This window comes from Branchiostoma belcheri, unplaced genomic scaffold, assembly GCF_001625305.1.
Source record: "Branchiostoma belcheri isolate BF01 breed outbred unplaced genomic scaffold, Haploidv18h27 scaffold39, whole genome shotgun sequence".
Classification (NCBI taxonomy): domain Eukaryota; kingdom Metazoa; phylum Chordata; class Leptocardii; order Amphioxiformes; family Branchiostomatidae; genus Branchiostoma; species Branchiostoma belcheri.
In genome coordinates this window covers 1,802,202-1,822,314 of record NW_017804009.1, presented here as the reverse complement: position 1 = coordinate 1,822,314, position 20,113 = coordinate 1,802,202, and the positions used below count along the sequence as shown (strand labels likewise).

General features: G+C 38.8%; 1 protein-coding gene and 1 pseudogene across 1 annotated transcript; one reads left to right on the top strand and one right to left on the bottom strand.

The window, feature by feature from the left end:
- The first annotated feature begins 138 nt into the window (after positions 1-138).
- Positions 139-14,839, top strand: LOC109476713 (tyrosinase-like). The gene is made up of 6 exons (XM_019777716.1): positions 139-724; positions 3,618-4,154; positions 4,704-4,872; positions 6,329-6,477; positions 7,267-7,363; positions 14,800-14,839. The coding sequence occupies exons 1-6, from the start codon at positions 139-141 to the stop codon at positions 14,837-14,839; spliced, it is 1,578 nt and encodes a 525-aa protein (XP_019633275.1).
- An 876-nt stretch (positions 14,840-15,715) lies between these two features.
- Positions 15,716-20,113, bottom strand: part of LOC109476712 — a 19,477-nt pseudogene continuing 15,079 nt past the window's right edge.

Here is a 20,113-nt window from a genome sequence, read left to right as displayed (position 1 = left end):
AAGTTAAAAGCTAGTCTTTTTCACCAGGTGTATGCTAATTATTTAATTACTTTTTTCTCGTAGCACCTTACCAAAAGAGGAAGAAACAGCATATACAGGCAGACGACATCGACGGTAAAAAAGGAGTGTCTCTGCGTGATGAAAGCGCTCGGCCTGCTGATCGTGTTGGCGGGCTGTTTCCGGGGCGGTGAGGCGCAGTTTCCGCGGGTGTGCACCAGCGATAGCGTCCTGAAGAGTATGGAGTGCTGTCCGACTCCGCCGGGTTTCCCCGAGCCGTGCGGCGGACCCGGGCGGGGCCGCTGCGAGAACATCCCCGACCCCACCGTGGAAGAGGATATCGTAACCTGGAATGACGCGTACAACTATGACGACCGGGGCCGCTGGCCAACTAAGTTCTTCAACAGGAGCTGTGTGTGTGAGGGAAAGTTCAGCGGGTACGACTGCACCAAGTGCATCTGGGGATATCGAGGAGAGAACTGCGAAACAAAACAAAAGACGGCTGTGCGCAAGAACATTAAGAATCTTAGCTCAGATGAGAAAGAAAAGTTCCAGCGCTACTTGGACCTCGCCAAGAACACTGTCAGTGACATCGTCTTCCCTACGAAGTTCCTCGGCATATTCAGGGGAATTAAAAGCAAAGACTTCGTCAACGTCTCCGTGTATGACTCCTTCGTGGCGCTACATTACTACGCCAGCCGCTTTACAATGCCACCTGCTATATCAGGTATGTTGTAGTAACTCCTATAGTATTACGCCGAGCCGTTTCACACCCAATACACGGTGATGACGTTAATATTAAGTGTTCGTTTTATGTACGCCGTTTGGGCAGTAAACTCGGCCTCTCTACTGTAAAACCATTCGCAATACGCCTATTGCGAAACCATTCGCATTACGTTTTATCATTTGAAACTCACACACGCGCACTCAGAAGAATTTCACACACAAAAATGCTTGCGCGCACACACACACACACACACACACACACAAACACTCACATACACAACGAGATAACAGAACGGTATATGAATACACACAAATGCATATGTTGCGTTTCTTAAATGTGCTCCAGAATTTTGACCGCCACTATCAACAAGAACTTGAAGATCTAATAACTTCGTGAAATACTTTATTGCCTCCGGGGGAAGATATATCCTTCCGCGAAAGGTTTTGTGGGAGATATAGATTCTCACGTTCGCAGCAGTTTCTCGCGTTTGGGTGGACGGATTCTTTTGGGAATCGGTATATGTTTTGCTATCGGGATGTAGATGATGCACGTTCTTTTGTTTCTATTGTATATGTGTTTTTAGGGCGGGAAAATGGTGCCTTTTGGTGGCCCCAAAACACCCCTTTGAGCGTGAAAATGGTCGCAACATTTGACCTTTGTTGTTTTTGAAGTATTACAAATCTCGTCCACTTGCATGACCTTTCGCACAGATGGGTGTTCGGTCTCGATACATTCTTTGTTTAGAAATATGTACCAAAACGCTGTTTTCCTGGTCTGCATAGCCAGATTCAGTGAAAATATGCACAATTCAAAGAACCTTTGGTGAAAATATATATTTCTTTGCGGATTTATGGTGTTTTTTTTTTACTTGGATCGAACCCGGAAGTGTCAATACGGGTGTCTGGTAAAGGTAGCGAGTCACAAGTATGCAAATGACTCGACGGTATTATGCAAATTTTGCATGCGTGCCTATATTTACTACAACATCTTGTAAACCCTTGTATATTTCACGTACTATAAGCAGCAAGCTTCTGTATGTGACATTTAGGACCCCAGTCACTATGTTTTCGATTAAAATATTTGTGGTTTTAACGTCTGAGTTTCATTACGAGTTCCTTGCGGCCGACTAAATAGAATTTCATAAGTTCATACATTGTAGGTATATGTTATAAGCTGCAGATGAAAATGTTGACCTGTGTTAACACAACCTGGAACGCTAAATCTAACACATAAAATTTAACACCATCAACTATTCATAACAAACAACATATAAGAATATACAATAAAAAGCCTGGAGGTATAAAATCTCAGATTTTACTTGTAAGCTATTGTATGGATTTTAATTTATTGCCGAGAAGGCTATGAAATCGTTTCGGCACTGTTTGGCAGATTATGCACTATAACTCTTGAAGGAATAGTCCGAGGTTCACGATTTTTGGCAGGCAGGTTGTCTTCGGGGTGGCCATTCTCAAGGTCAAAAATGGGTTTCGTATGGGGGTTCTTACGTCACTGCAGTTGACCCTTTGTGTTTGTGTTTTTTCTTGTTAAAAAGGTAACTCGAGAATCCTTAAATGGATGTTCATGATTTTTAGTTGGCAAGTTACCGTTGAGAATACTAAGATCATGTTCGGAAATGGGCCTCGTGGGGGGTTCCCACGTCATTGAATCAGACCTTTTGTGTTGGTCGCTTTTGCTGTTAACAAGATAATTCGAGAATCTGCACAAGGATATTCACGATTTTTTGTAAGCAAGTTGCCGTTGACGATACCAAGGTCAAGTTTGAAAATGGGCGTCGTGGGAGGTCCGTACATTGCTGTAGTGGGCTTTTAGTTATTGTTAGTTTGTCAGTAGTTCAAGTTGTGGAAAAACAATGTTTTTATTTTTTTATTGTGAATAGGTTAAGGGGTTTAGATTGAAGGTTTCAAGTTTGGAGTCTCTTGTAGGTTGTGGATTAGTGCAATGGGATAACCCAAATTGCTCTATCTCGCGAAATAAAGCATTCGTGAACATAACTGGACTTACACATGTCCTAAGTATGAAATTCCCATCATTTACCACTGAGTCATAGAATTTTCAGATTAAGTATGCAAATTAGGTCCGTATTTGCATAATTGGTATCTGGTTATATTCCACCTTAACATTACATGTATCAAAATCCCATGATGTAAAACACTGGAATTACAGAATTTCCTCATTAATTATGCAAATGAATTCATCGTTTGCATCCAATAATGTAGATCACTGTCGACGCTACCCACATACAAAAAAATCATGAAAATACATTGTTCCTTTGTGAATTTATCTGCCCTGAAAGGTTTTGCCAGAAACCCCACCTGCAGTTCCAGAACAAGCTGCTAGGGGGACCAAGCCCACACCACTTATTACTGGCAGAAAAAAAGCTATGTACCACTCAAAAATCAAGACCATAGCATGTCCAGGACAAAAGATACAAAAAAACGGAAGTTCTGCAGCAGTACAAGGTCAGCCAGCAGGAGGCCCAAAATTGACCTTGACCTTTGCATACCCAGCACCTACGTATACCCACACACCAAATATCATTACAATCCATCCAAAGGTTCAAAAGTTATGCTGGCTACATGTGCGGAAACACAAACACACAGACACACACAAAGACAGACACGCAAAAACAATACCTCATATTTTTCATGGAGGTAAAAATGGGGAGACAATTGTCAAGTGCCTTTTTGTAAATAAAGTCGTCGAGATTCAAAGTGCTTGTCCTTGTATCCTTGCTCTTCATTAGATAATTGCAGTATAGTTTATTTAGAATCTTCTATTTTTGTTTGGGGAGGAAGATGGAGTGAAATATTCTACATTTGCTCCGAAGCAAATGTCGGCCATTCTAGTCAATATCATATGGTTGTTTTAACAGGCCTCTGTCGGGATTCGTCCGAATGTTTCTTTGACTATGCGCACGAAGCTGTCGGTTTCCCCACCTGGCACCGCAAAATCCTACTGGAGATAGAGCGGGCCGTGCAGGAGGTGAACAGCGACCCCGACTGGACCCTGCCGTACTGGGACTGGAGCGCGGCGGAGGAGAACCAGTGCGACATCTGCACCAATGAGTACGTCGGCGCTAACGACGAGGACGGCAACCTTGACCCGGGGTCCATCTTCGCGAGCTGGTGGACCATCTGTGAACACCTCCCTGAGTGGGAGGAATCAGTTGTCAAGTTCCGCACCACACCGTGCGACGTGAGCAACAACACCTATTGGCACCTGAAAAGGAACCCTGGGACGCAAGACACGGCATATTTTGGGGAATCAATGGCTTTCTTGCCCTCCGCTGAAGAGGTGGACTTCGCCATGCGCTTCCCCGTGTACGACACGCCCCCTTACATCAGGTACTCAAACTGCAGCTTCCGAAACCTGCTGGAGGGGTTCGCGGACACCTCCACTGGCAAGAATCGGGAAACTATGTGAGTTCTACTTTTTATTAACATCAAATTTTGCACATTGCTGCCACTTACCTATTCGCATGTAACCACCGGTTCTGGGCAATTTGAGGGAGGTATACAGTTCAACTCTGCTGTCTGTTGTCCTCGAATTCATTCAAATAATTGTAGGCTAGTTTAGTTTTGTAGTGCTGTTGTCTTACTGCCATACATTGTATCATGTACGATTGTCGAGCAATTAAGTTCGTTCATCCATTCATTCAAACAACATAAATACGTTTCGGTACTGGCACTTCATAACTTTTACCTTGAACAGTGCTCTGTGTAGGCCAGGCTTTATTAAAATATGGCAAGTTGAGAAGAAAGACTTGGAAGTTGGAATGCTGGGTGCTTTTTTGGTGTGTTGTTTGCGATCAATGAGATAAAAAGAACACTACTTAACAATATAAAGGCGCAAAATCCCTAGAAGAGTAAAATTCAGAACGAGCGCCTAAGTTGACTGCAATTATCAAATGTCTGTTTAGCTATGTCATAAACATATGCCATATGCATACACAGAAAAGACGAAAACGGAAACGTGGTAGTGTTCGGAGCTCACACCCTGCACAACCAAGTGCACATTTACATGAACGGCACCATGGGAGAAAACCCAACCTCGCCGAACGACCCGATCTTCTTCCTTCACCACTGCAACGTCGACCGCCTTCTCGAGACCTGGATGCGACTATATCCGTGAGTGTTATCATCTCATAGGGAAAAGTTCCACTTCCATGTAGTGTTCAAGGGGTGTATGTTGTATATTATGTTGTCTTTAATGAATTAAGTTGTTTTTGCTCGAGTTTAAGCCTTCCGATTCCTCGTTTTTGGAGCTAAACAAGAGTTCCACGACTTCATATCTTCGGCAAGTGATGTTAACTGTTCCACTAACAGCAATTATACATTTTTCTCATTGATTATGAAAATAAGATCCTCTGTTCATTTCCATCATGGATTATATCGGTGGATCATAAAAATTATTCTCCATCCAATGACAGCCTTATCGTTATTCTAGCACTTCCTAATAAACTATGCAAATGAGGTTATGATTTGAATGAACTATGTTTATTGATGTCACCTCCACTTAATTTCTATAAATGTGGCAAGTATGTACTGTCTGGCAATTACCACTATGCAATTGCAGCAAATTTTCATTTATCATGCAAATTGGGTTTTCATTTACACATCTATATATTCTGATGTACCTCTTATTACCTTCGCCAAGAAGGGTATGTTTTTAGAGGCGTTCGTGTGTGTGTGTGTGTGTGTGTGTGTGTGTGTGTGTGTGTGTGTGTGTGTCCGGAAACACGATAACTAAAGAAGGCTTTATGGATTGACTTGACATTTGGTAGGTGGGTAGGTCTTGGTGAGACCTGGAAATAATTAGATTTTGGACTACCTATCTCTTCTTATGGTACTGCAGCAGAACTTCCTCTATTATGGAATACAGCAGATTTAGAAATTCATCATTCCAATTATGCAAATTAGCTCCCAATTTGCATTATCATTGTCTAATTATGTCAAGCATCACTTGACATTGAGCTGCCGAAAATATAGTTCAAGAATCCGTCAGCGGGTTCTTGAATTACTCTCCCTCGAAGATTTTTAATTGCCTTGAACGGGATGCTAAGGGGCCAAACTAATGTCACTTCTTCCCCAGACAAAAATGTATCTATCATCCGAAACTCGTGACCCTAGCATGTCTAGATTACGAAATACCAAAACCAGAAGTTCTATTGCAGAAAGCCACGGGGGGGGGGGGGTGGTGCAAAATCTAATCATTTCTAGGTCTTACTTTTCTTGATGACCTACTCACCTACCAAGTGGAATAAGAATTCAACAAAGGCTTGAGTTTTCTAAACCACATACACACACACATTCATACAGACATAAATACATACGCACCCGCCCAAAAACGCTACTGAAAATATAACCTTCTTGTCGAAGGTAAAAACATATAAGACACATTGTTCAGCGTATAATTATCTCCCATTTGCGACCATTGCCGCCCCCACTCATAACGGCGACCACAAAGCCACGAAGGCTAGCTAGGCAACGCTGTGTTCTCCTCTTATCCTTAACCACCAACGAGCAATCCGCCTAGCCGAAGACAGTTTCATTGATTGGTTTCAATTTATTTATTAAGTGATAGGGTCGTGGAGTCGGCTCTGCCAGAGAGAGGTACCCCGCCCGGCCATAACCGCAATGACTACATGGTGCCGTTCTTCCCGCCGCGCAGCCACGCCACCATGTTCAAACGGTCCACGGAGTTCGGCTACGACTACGAGGAATTTTACGAAGGTACGATGTCTGCAATGTATGTGGAAAATTTAGCCTTTTATGTTTGATACAGATGTAAACCTTCCTAATTAATTTTGCAAAAAAGGCTCAATTAGCATGATTAATGTGTAATTAGAGCTTTTTATCAGCGAAAACCATGACCATAGTATGTTTAAAACAGAATTTACGTAACCAAATGCCCAGAGGGCCCAGAATCTAATCCTTTCCAGATTTAACGCCACCACATCCACCCACCGAATATCATTAGATTTCATTCATATCTTCTTGAGTGATGCTGTTCACATGCATACAAAAAAGGCAAAGACAAACAAAAAAGGCAAACGAACGGACAAATGCTACTGAAAACATAACCTTCCTGAGGTAAAAACTTTCGACCTGATTTTTATATTACTATTGTGTAGCTTGTAATAACACGTTGGTCCGTGCGCAGAATTGCGTCACCGTATTAAATAAATAAAGTACGCCCAATTAATTTCATCGCCTGTGCAAATTATTTCGTCGTCTGCGCGGACTATTGTCACAGGCGACACAAACGTTTGACCAGATGACGTAATTGCCACCGCGTAAGAAACGTGTTCATATGTGTTGATAATAGTCTTAGCAAAACGTTTATTCCAACACAGATTATACAGAGATGAGATTTTCAGCGACCACTGTCGCTTTCGAAGTGATTGGTGAATACATTTGTGTACTCCGAAGAAGGCAACAATGGTCGCTGAAAATTTTATCTCTGTATAATCTGTGTGTTGGAATGAGTTGTACTATAATATTCGTGTTCTTTACATGTAGACCCAACGGACGGAAACGACATGGGAGAATGCAGCGCTGCGGTGCCAGATCGGGAGGGCGTGTCTCCGGAGGCGATCGGGTTGGGTGTTGGTATTGGGTTAGGGCTTGTCCTTGTCGTTGTAGTCGTTAGTGTATTGCTGTTCAACTTCTGCCGTCGAAACATGCAGCCATATGACCCCGTGAGCGCAGGTGTTGAGTTAACAGCGCGAACCTAAGCACTTTTTGGCATAAAGCGATCTTTGAGCCGATGTTGTGGTAAACATTGAATACGTCGATGAAGGTTAGACATCCAGGTAATACGATACGCCAAAAAGCAGTCACTCAAGCAACTGGATATGATTTTGAAAACGTCAGACGTTTCAGCTAGTATCCACTAGCTTTCGTCAGTGACTGAGAGACCAGAGGGGAAATGCAGGTTTATAAGCACAACCTATTGATTGATATGCAAATAAAGTGAAGACAAATTTTTGGAAGTCGAACAGAACAAAAGTCAGACAAATCAAGACAAGACAATGCAAATTAGTCGGAAAGCTCCTGTTAGATAGAACAGGAGCTTAAGTGTTGTCTGTCCTCGGGGCTGGGAGTGCCAAATCCCAAGTGCCATTCACTTTATTTGCATATCAATGTGGATACTAGCTGAAACGTCTGACGTTTTCAAAATCATATCCAGTTGCTTGAGTAACTGCTTTTTGGCGTAAAAATTGAATAGTTTTCTGATGGCCGGGTAACGGGTGTCGACTGCCATCACATAGTCCTTCGATCATTCAATCCAATATCTGAATTCGTCCATGGGATGGAGAAAATTATACATGTATAAGGCAAATATTACGCTGCATTCTCTTTAACCTACAAATCTAAACAAAATGCTTCCAAGTTTGTTCTGGGGGACCTAATTCACCTAAACAGCTGTTTGATATATGGATATATGATCGTAAAGTTCTAGAGCCTTTGTTGGGCAATCCCAAGATCAAAAATGATTTGAAAAATGAAATTACCAGGGGGAAATGGAGTTTTAGATTTTCATGGAATAGTTTTTGATGTGATAAAACAGCCAATAATAAATTGAAAAAAATAATTGACTTAATGAAAAATGTTGGCTATTACAGAAGGACTAGTGAAAAAGTTTGGATATAAAAGTAAGGGCTAGTAAAAAAGTTGGCTGCAACAAAAAGGGCTAGTGAAAAATGTTAGCTATTAGAGTAAGGGCTAATGAAATATGTTGGGTATTAGAATAGGAATAATGAAAATGTTGGCTATTAGAATCAGGGCTAATGAAAAAAGTTTGCTATTAGAGTAAGGGCTAATGAAATATGTTGGCTATTAGATTGAGGGCTAATAACAAGTTTGTTATTAGAGTAAGGGCGAATGAAAAATGTTGACTATTAGAGTCATGGCTTTTGAAAAATGTTAGCTGTTAGAGTAAGGGCGAATGAAAAATGTTAGCTATTAGAGTCATGGCTTTTGAAAAATGCTAGCTGTTAGAGTAAGGGCGAATGAAAAATGTTAGCTATTAGAGTCATGGCTTTTGAAAAATGCTAGCTGTTAGAGTAAGGGCGAATGAAAAATGTTAGCTATTAGAGTCATGGCTTTTGAAAAATGTTAGCTGTTAGAGTAAGGGCGAATGAAAAATGTTAGCTATTAGAGTCATGGCTTTTGAAAAATGTTAGCTGTTAGAGTAAGGGCTAATGAAAAATGTTGGCTATTAGATGTTGGTAATTCCAAAAAGGGCGAATGAAAAATGTTGGCTATTAGATGTTGGTAATTCCAAAAAGGGCGAATGAAAAATGTTGGCTATTAGAGTAAGGGCACATGAAAATGTTGGCTATGAGGATAATGGCGAATGGAAAATGTTGGCTATAAAAGTAAGGGCTATTGAAAAATGCTACCTGTTAGTGTAAGAAATAATGAAAAGTGTTTGCTATTAGAGTAAGGGCTCATAAAAATGTTGGCTACAACAAAAGGGGCTAGTGAAAAATGCTAGCTATTAGAGTAAAGGCTAATAAAAAAACGTTGGCTACGACAAAAAGGGCGAATCAAAATTTTAGTTATTAGAGTAAGGGCTAATGAAATATGTTGGGCATTAGAATAAGGAATAATGAAAATGTTGGCTATTAGAATAAGGGCTAAATTAAATGAAAAAAAATTTGCTATTAGAGAAAGAACTAATGAAATATGTTAGCTATTAGATTGAGGGCGAATAAAAAAGTTTGCTGTTAACATAAAGGCTACTGAAAAATGTTAGCTATTAGTGTGAGGAATAATGAAAAATGTTTGCTAGTAGAGTAAGGCCTAAGGGCTAATGAAAAATGTTGGCTATTCCAAACAGACAAGTGAAAAAATTTGGATATGAGAGTAAGGGCTAATGAAAAATGTTGGTAATTAGTGTAAGGAATAATGAAAAAATGTTTGCTATTAGAGTATGGGCTAATGAAAAACGTTGGCTACGACAAAAAGGGCTAGTGCAAAATGTTAGCTATAAGAGTAAGGGCTAATGAAATATGTTAGCTATTAGAGTGATGGCGTTTGAAAAATGTTCGCTGTTAGAGCAAGGGTTACGGAAATATGTTGACTTTTATGATAAGGGCGAATGGAATATGTTGGCTATCATTGTAAGGACTAATGAAATGAAAAATGTTGACTATTAAAAAAAACGCAGATTAAAAAAAAATGTTGGCTATTACAAAAAGGCGAATGAAAAATGTTGGCTATTAGAGTAAGGGTTATTAGGCCACACCAATTTCATTTCTTGGTTGACATTTTTTTCCTGATTTGCAAGAAATAAAAATTCAGAATCAACTGCAGAATGCTCATATTTTGCCCTGAACAGTTAAAAACAGTCCTTTTCATCCTAGTTGTTACAGTTATTCCATCTTTGAATGCAATGGTATCATTAAAAGTTCAAAATTCATTGTTTAGATTTTGAACCAGCCTGGTGTGTTGACTTCATGGCTCCTATCGTACCATTTTGGGCCATAATAGGATGCCTAGGCCTGTTTTTATTTTTTTTTTCGCCCGCCCGCCCGCTCCATTATTTTTCTAGAAAAATCCGTTAACCAAGAAATTAAATTGGTGTGGCTTTAAAGTAAATAAAAAATGAGATAAGTTGGCTATTAGTGTAAGGACTAATGAAAAATGTTGGCTATCAGACTAAGGGCTAATGAAAAATGTTGGCTATTAGAGTAAGGGCTTTTGAAAAATGTTGGCTATTGAAGTAAGGGCTTTTGAAAAATGTTAGCTGTTAGAGCAAGGGCTTATTAGGATATTAGCCCATCAGGATAAGGACAAATGAAAAAGGTTGGCTATTAGATGTTGGCTATTCCAAACAGGGCGAATGAAAAATGTTGGCTATTAGAGTAAGGGCTAATGAAATATGTTGGCTATTAGAGTAAGGGCTCTTAAAAATGTTGGCTATTAGGATAAGGGCTAATGAAAAATGTTAGCTATTAGGGTTAACTAATGAAAAATGTTAGCTATTAGGGTAAGGGCTAATGAAAAATGTTAGCTATTAGGGTAAGGGCTAATGAAAAATGATGGCTTTTAGAGTAAGGGCTAATGAAAAATGATGGCTTTTAGAGTAAGGGCTGATTAAAAATGATGGCTTTTAGAGTAAGGGCTAATGAAAAATGTTAGCTATTAGAGTAAGGGCTAATGAAAAATGATGGCTTTTAGAGTAAGGGCTAATTAACAATGTTGGCTATTAGAGTAAGGGCTAATAAAAAGTGTTGGCTTTTAGAGTAAGGGCTAATGAAAAATGATGGCTTTTAGAGTAAGGGCTAATGAAAAATGATGGCTATTAGAGTACGGGCTAATGAAAAATGATGGCTTTTAGAGGAAGGGCTAATTAACAATGTTGGCTATTAGAGTAAGGGCTAATGAAAAATGATGGCTATTAGAGTAAGGGCTAATGAAAAATGATGGCTTTTAGAGTAAGGGCTAATTAACAATGTTGGCTATTAGAGTAAGGGCTAATTAACAATGTTGGCTATTAGAGTAAGGGCTAATAAAAAGTGTTGGCTTTTAGAGTAAGGGCTAATGAAAAATGTTGGCTTTTAGAGTAAGGGCTAATGAAAAATGTTGGCTATTAGAGTACGGGCTAATGAAAAATGTTGGCTATTAGAGTAAGGACTAATAAAAAATGATGGCTTTTAGAGTAAGGGCGAATGAAAAATGATGGCTATTAGAGTAAGGGCTAATGAAAAATGATGGCTATTAGAGTAAGGGCTAATGAAAAATGATGGCTATTAGAGTAAGGGCGAATGAAATATGTTGGCTAATAGAGTAAGGGCTGATTAAAAATGTTGGCTGTTAGAGATAGGCCACGCCAATTGAATTCGTTGCTTCTTGGATTCGCCTTGTCAGTTTTTGTTTTTGATTTTAAAAAAATCAACTCAAATATTCTCATATTTTGCCCCCAACAGTGATGTAAAGTCCTTTTATTTCTAGTTGTTACAGCTTTTTTTCATCAATGCAGTGGCTTGATTAAAAGTTCAGAATTCATAGTTAAATATTAACCCAGCCTTTTGTATAGACTTCATGGCTCCTATCGTAGCATTAGGGTCTGTAATTGGACGCCTTGACCCGTTTTTTTCCCTGTCACTGTCATTTTTTCTGAAATAATCCGAGAACCAACAAATTGAATTGGTGTGGCCAAAGGGCTAATTAAAATGTTTACTATTAGAGTAAGGGCTAATAAAAATGTTGGCTACTGGAGTAAGCTACTAGTATTCAATACATGCCATAATGAACCCCTTACCTTTGTCTGAGTGGTAAAATGAGGTACAACAGTTTTATTCTGGTCCATAGAAGGGCAGACACCACATTTGCGTTGCACAGTGGAGGCAAAAAAATGGGAACGATTGTAGTGCCTAGTTATACCTTTGAAAATCCTTTTTTTCTCTTGAAATATGTTTGGTCCATTTTGGAGATTTTTGGGCTGGAAGGCACAGGTAGGGTCTAAACTTTCCTACTTTGGTCAACTTTTGTTTATTTCGCCAGTTTAGTGGGCGTAATGAGAGATGTGAGTGGTTAGGTCTTGTCTAGCCAGGTGGATGGATACCATGGAAAATTAGGTTAAAGTTGAGGTTTTCTTACTATCATCAGGTGTGGTGGGAATTTGACCTGGTCGACCCCCTGTTTCCTTTCGATATTTGGGGATCAGACTCTGGTGGGTACCTGTTGCAGAAAAATTGTTGTGATTGAAGTATGGGCAAGTACTTTCATGAGGACTTATAATAGTGTATTTAAGCATGTGTTCCTATAGCCAAATCTCATAGTACTGTCTGTCCTGAGAGTCAATTATGATTGACCAGTAGCTTTCAGGCTGATTTCCTTTTTTTTTCAAAACTTCATTCGACAAACCAAAAATACATACAAAGACAACAGTAAAACTAGAAAGGCAAACATTTGCGTCGGAGCAAATGTAATATTTCACTCCATATTAATCCCCAAACAAAAATAGAAGATTCTAAATAAATCATTGCAGTTATACAAGGACAAGCACTTTGAATCTCGACAGCTTTATCTACAAAAATGTCACTTGGCAATTATCTCCTAATTTTTGTTACAAAGATACAAGGACAAGTACGTTAAATCTCGACAGCTTTACTTTACACACATCTCAATCTTATAAGTTATATATTGCAGGTATCTAAATACTACTAATGACGAGATTGTAACTACTACTAACGGTAGCAAATCTTCACGGTCTGAGAAAAATTGACATGTTCACGGAACTGTATATTCACGGTGGTGACAGGTGCAGGAAAAAGAAAGTCCAGGAATTATTTCTTAACTGCAATGATAAGTTCACGACACAGAGGTGTATGTTTGCATATGTTTTGTATGATTGTCGTAAACGTAGTTTGGAAATGAACGAAAACCGATGCGCGCACAGATGTCATCCATATAATCAAATCAACATGGCCTTATTTACAATCACATAAACTATGAAACCACACATTGAATAAGCTATACATATGATTATCATAACCTTTATCTTTAAAATCATGCCGGTGAGCACGTACAGAGTGAAAGAAAGTAAAGTAAAGAAGCAATTTCTGTACTAGCTATAATAGTACTTAATATGATTCGTCCTCATCGTCATCATTCAAAGTGGTCTATCCCTTGCTACTAGTGACTGGTAATACCTATGTAGATTCTTCACCCTGGCAGAGTGCAGGACTCCTCTCTTGACAGCTCCGTTTTTGACAACATCAAAGTGATTTTGGTTTGTATGTTGGAAAAATACAAAAGACAAGCATTCTACTAAGTCAACTAAGTTATCGACATTTTTGAGTAAGAACAATCAGTTTTTGAATGTTATAAGCAAAACAACTGATATAGAAAAGAAAATGTTTAAATTAAATGTTAAAATTGTTAAAATGTAAAATGGTTAAAATTGTTGAAAATGTTTAAAATGTTAACATTTTTTAAAATCTTAACATTTTGTTTGGTTTGGTTCCCAAAGTTGAATGCGTTCAGTAAAGTGGCAGGCGTAGAGTGAAAAACACAAAGAAAAAAATTGTTTTTCATCTATATAAATATGATATGAAGTGATATACATGTATAACTAAAAACACAACAGTTGGATACCGTTGGATACTACAAGTAGTAGCTAACATCCTATACATCATTGGTAAGAACTTATATTTGCCTGATGCAAACTGTTGATTTTCAACATTTAAAAAAGTTTACGCCCCACATTGCAAGAAAGTGTGACAAACGTACTAAAAACAATTAAATGCATTTCAGCTGTCAATATTAATCCAATTAGTCCAGCACCCAATAAGCAAGAAGATTACAACTGCCCTACCAGCATGTTTTCAATGTATTAATCCAATTAGTCCAGCACCCAATCAAAAACAAGATTACAACTGCCGTGCCATCTTGAAACCTTCATGCCTATTGGCTGTTGCCCTCTGCATTCCTTACTGATGAGTCATTGCTATAAGGTAAGTAAACTTCACTATTCGGTATAGAAAACAGTCAAAAAGTCCCAAATTATACAAGTTTAAGGGAGAGTATGCCAACAGTTATAATGAATTGTTGTTGGTAGATATATAAAGCATACCTAGACCAAATTTCAGATGATTTTAGTGTAATACCAGGTCTCCAGGACCCTAAATGTACAGATTTTGTCAAAAAATGGCAAAGAAAAAACAATTTTAAATGCCTGTATCGAAAAAATTGAAACGCCTGAGGGTATTTGGCTACTTTACCTTCATACCAAATTTCCATTCCAATATTATATATACAATGTGTTGATGTAACCAGCCTTGATTATTGGTTATAGATCAGCAGATATCGTTAGTGAAGGATAATAGACTTTTATGTACAGATTGTCAACTTTGGAGTTACGTAGATGTGAAGCAGTTGTACGTGAGCTCAGAAGGGTGATGAGAGATGCCACCCACCCATATCAATATAACAGTTACTAGAGCCGGGGAGATCGTCAACTTACCAACTACGACTCCAAACACTCAACAACAAGGTTCCACTGAGAAAGACACAGACAATCTTTTATTCCGATCCCAGAACTCTCAAAATCATGCAGCAGCAACAGTTGTCAAATTGAGTTTGTAACTCTTACTTCTGTAAAGTATTTGTATGTTAACTTGTCTACTCTCTTTTTAATGTATATTTATATCACTATCGAATATTATGAGTACAATATTTTGAAGATGAATGTTCACAAGATAATGTCAATCTGTTAATGCTCAGAAGTGATAAAATGTTTAACACAGCTGTACATATTGTAAACTGCAACACAATATGGGATGCACTCATGCGATGTTTTGTCATTAAATAAAGTTCTAAAGATTCATATCTATATGGAGCAGCTTGCTACATAGTGCTGAACCTGCATCTAAAACACACTTCGCCTGGAACTCCTTGTGTATATGTAAGGTAAGTTGAAGGCATTATTGTAAATATCTAAATTCGTCGAACCAAGTGATATCATATTTATCTGTAGATTCCGACATGATTGTGATTTGTATTTCCCTACTATTATTAATGATTTATATTGTAAACAAACATCAGAATTCAGCCCTGTATGTCAAGGCTGGGAGATATGTTGTTGTTGATACGTTGATACAAATAAACCAATAAATAATCAATCTTTTTGTGTAAATTTGTAAATAGTAATAAAACCGTTATGTAAGTTATTGTAGGCTTATGTTATAACTCCAGAAAAATGAGCTGCATGCGATTACTTTAAATGCAAACTGATTGAGTTTATGAAGTATGGTTGAAATTTTCTTCTGTTGATACTTATTTACATTTAAATGTCGCGATTCACATTCTTCTATACACTCTGAACTCATTGTCTTTATCAGGTTGCAATTAGCCCTCGAGCATGAACTTGCAATGAATGTTATTATTGATTATATTGATTAGACAAGCATGCGATACAGGATCTGACCGCCAAGTGAAGCGGCCGTCATCCAAATCATAACCTGGTCCTGGACCCCACAGCTTCGTGCATATGGTCCTGCAACGAAACAAGAAAAGAAATAGGAATAGCAACATTCATTGTGAACTGTTTTGTTCATTTTCGACACTGTAGTCAATGTTATTTCTCAGTCTGAAAGATTTAACTTGTCGTATTATGTATTCATTAGAACGTGAAAAATCAAGGTAGATATTGGGACAAGTGTTTATTAGAAAAATGATACAACAAAATAGCCCTCCAGGCTTGGCTGTTAGTACTCATGTCTTCTTGAATGAACTGATTTTTGAAGTCGTAATTGAGTAGCGTTTTTTAAAACCTTTTCTGAGAAGAATCAGTACATTATCAGTCTCCTGGGTTAGATTTTATTGGCTTTTGAATCTATTATGAAAGTTCATCTGTGTTAGTAGTTACATATTTAGAGTTAAAACTTTTAATCCAAAACAAAGAAGTTCTCTCATCTAGAGCTTTAGAAGAGTCACTCTGGTCTTCCTCAGCAGACTGAGGTGAGGATTGTCACGTGGCTTCACGTGTCACGTGGGTCAGTCTAATGATCAAGACCTGAGTGACTAGTCGAAACCTATAGGTGAAAGAACTTCTTTGCGTTGGATTAAAAATTTTAACTTAAAACGGCTGTGGCACCTGTTTGATCTTTGAACGCTTGTTGACCACTTGTCCGTTCCGCGGTCGGTCCGATGCTTGGCGTGGTGCTGGCTTGAGTGGACATGCCATCCTGCAGTTTACAGTTTATTAAGAAAATCAACTTCGCAACAATCAACCAATCAACTATATTGCTCAACAACTGTAACTGGTACAATGTACAGCATGAGGTACATGAACAACAAGCAATTTGTAAAATCGTATGTGACAGAACATCAACTTACATACATATGTACAAACAGAAAAAAATAAGGCAACGCCATACAAAATGCCTAATTTGTACATCAAAAACGTTACATGTTTGGGCGCAAAGTAACAGGAACGTCCCAGAACAGCTAACATACCTTTAAGTAAGAAAAAAATAGTTAACACCCCTCTAACTCATTTTTGTACCAATTTATTATGACTAATTTGGTTGCAAGAACATATAGTGCAATGACGCCACTTTTTCTCTTGATTTGCCTTTCGTTCTCTTTCTTAACCCTTGTCCTGCTGGCATTCCTGGCACAATATTTTTCGATAATTTCATGTCTTAATTAGATCATAGACCCCCCCTCCCCATTTTTTTTTGCCCTGCAGTGGCATAGTTACTTCCGCATTCGTTGCGTTTAGCTGCGGTGTGATGCGTTGCACGAGAAATACCCCCAAATCGTACCTATACAGGGTGTAATATAGATGGACATATGTTGCGCACAGCAGGACAAGGGTTTAAATACTGACTAAATAAATGTGCCAAACAATGACATGTCTCAGTCTTACTGGATTCGGCGCGTCCCCGCCGCAGCCCTGCTCGTCCTCCCCTGCTGCACAGTCCGGGTGTCCGTCACAGATGAGATGACCGTGCACGCAGTACGGGTCCGCAGAGCCGGGCAGGCTGCAGTAGAACGTCCCGCAGTCTTCCACCTTGAATTCGCTGACTTTTAAGACATCCAGTGCAATTACAGGGTGACAAAACAAATAGAAAATTTATTACAAAAAATGCCCGATGGCTAATTGCAGTATGTATATATGAAAAAAAAGAAAATACAATGCAGGGCTCGAAATACTGGGTGCATGTGCATCCAATTTTTTCTGTGGGTGCACCAGTGCACCCAAATATTTTGTAGCTATTTTTGTACATATTACAATAGTATACAGGACATTCCTGCCATCTTAGTGTCAGAAAGAAAAATTATAACATCTTTGTTGTAGTGCAGTACTTGTTTAAGTTTTTAAAGTTAACTGCCATTTCAGATTCAAACTAAGAAGAGGAGCCCTGCAATGGTATGTGAGACCACGTCTAATATTATACTGCATTCTACAACATGCATGGTACTAGTTTTGCTGGGTTTTAATTCTTCTTTTGAGGCAATGGTAGGCGAATTTACCCACTTCATCTGTGATGTGTGGGTTCCTTGTTCTTAGTAGTAAAATACTAGTGTTTTCTCGTGGTTGGGAATGGTAAGGAACAAAAAAATCTGAATCAGGAAATCTGTCTGATATTGTTCTGAAAGAACACGAGTTTCTTGGCTAATTCACATCATCCTTGTCTAACATTTGTTTCCTTAAGTGAAAACTTTAAAAAATTTGTCTTCGCATGATTTCGTATCAATCAATAGTTTGTTTCCAAAATCATATCCAGTTGCTTGAGTAACTGTTTTTTGGCGTATCTTATTATCTGGATGTCTAACCTTCACCGACGTGTCTGATATTTCGTAGCACGTTTTGTCATCTTTTCATACTTGAAGCGTTTGAAAAGGTCCCCGAACAAGATAATTTAGGCATGTCTTTATTCTTTGGTACCACACATAAATAACGAGAACCAGCCTATAATACAAAACTAGTAACCATTGTCCACCACGACATTTTTGCCCCACAGATATCAGCATGCAATGAGATTGGGTTGATTCAACTTAATACATTAAAATACATTGTAGTGTATAGTCCATATCTCATTTATACTATATTAGTCTAGTCTGTTGTTATGTAGAACTCCTGTATATTATCACGTAAGCCATGTTAATATATATCATACCTTATAAAATAGTATAGTGTTAATTTCGATACTTGGAACTTATAAACATTACTGTAGACGTTAGAGTAGAAATCAGCTAGATGTGTTGTAACTCAGAAGAGCTTGCCATGCATTGTGCCTGTTACAGTTGTTGTGCAATAAAGTTTGACTTCGAAAAATTAAAAAAAGGTCATTCCGTGATCAAGGTGTACAGTCGACACCGAAAATTTGGAGGTACGTAATCTTCCTTACAAAAATACAGTCACTGATCGAAGAATTTCTACTAAGGCCACACCAATTTAATTTGTTGGTTCTCGGATTCGCCTCTTCGTTTTTTTTTATTTGCAAAAAAAAATTGATTCTGGTCCTGAATCAACTGAAAAATGCTCATGTTTTGCCCCCAACAATTGAGGAAAGTCCTTTTCTTCCTAGTTGTTACAGTTTTCCCATCTATCATTGCAGTGGTTTGATTAAAAGTTCAAAATTCAATGTTTAAATTTTAACCCAGCCTTTTGTGTTGACTTCATGGCTCATTTCATAGCATTTAAGCCTATGATAGGATGCCTAGACCTGTTTTTATTTTTTATTTTCGCCCTGTCGCTTCATATTTTTTCTGAAAAAATCCGAGAACCAACAAATTAAATTGGTGTGGCCTAACTGAAAAATTAAAAGAAATTGGATACATTGGATACCTTCAAAATCACAGTCCCGCTCGTCCGCTTCCTCCCAACAGTCCGCGTCACCGTCACAGACAAACGCGCCAGGAACACATGACGCGTTACCGTAGACAGACGTGCAGGGGTAGCCGCAGGAACCCCACTTGGATGCCAGGGCATTTTCAACTGTAGCAACACATTTGTATCTATCAATCTATATCTATATATCTATCCATATCTATATTTTTCTACCTCTCTATCTCTATCTATCTATCTATCTATCTATCTATCTATCTATCTATCTATCTACCTACCTAATACCATCTATCTATCTATCTATCTATGTACCTACCTAGTATCTATCAGGTAGACATGCTCGGCTCCAATTTTATACTGTGCAAGAAATACCGGCGCAGCCTCAATTTTACATGCACTAATGTGCATATACCCAGTGCATGAACCAGTGCAGGTTAGGTGCAATTAGACATCAGGAATACCTACACAGCCCCAATTTACCTGCACTAATCTGCATATACCCAGTACATGTACCAGTGCAGGTAGACATCAGAAATACCTGAACAGCTCCAATTTTACCTGCACTATCCTGCATATACCCAGTACATGGACCAGTGCACGTTAGGTGCAGGTAGACATCAGAAATACCTGCACAGCTCCAATTTTACCTGCACTAACCTGCATATACCCAGTACATGGACCAGTGCAGAATAGGTACAGGTAGACATCGGAAATACCTGCACAGCTCCAATTTTACCTGCACTAACCTGCATATACCCAGTACATGAACCAGTGCAGGTTAGGTGCAGTTAGACATCGGAAATACCTCAACAGCTCCAATTTCACATGCACTAAGGCGCATATACCCAGTACATGGACCAGTGCAGGTTAGGTGCAGGTAGACATCAGAAATACCTGCACAGCTCCAATTTTACCTGCACTAACCTGCATATACCCAGTACATGGACCAGTGCAGGTTAGGTTTACAAGTAGACATCAGAAATACATGCACCTGCACAGCTCCAATTTTACCTGCACTAACCTGCATATACCCAGTACATGAACCAGTGCAGG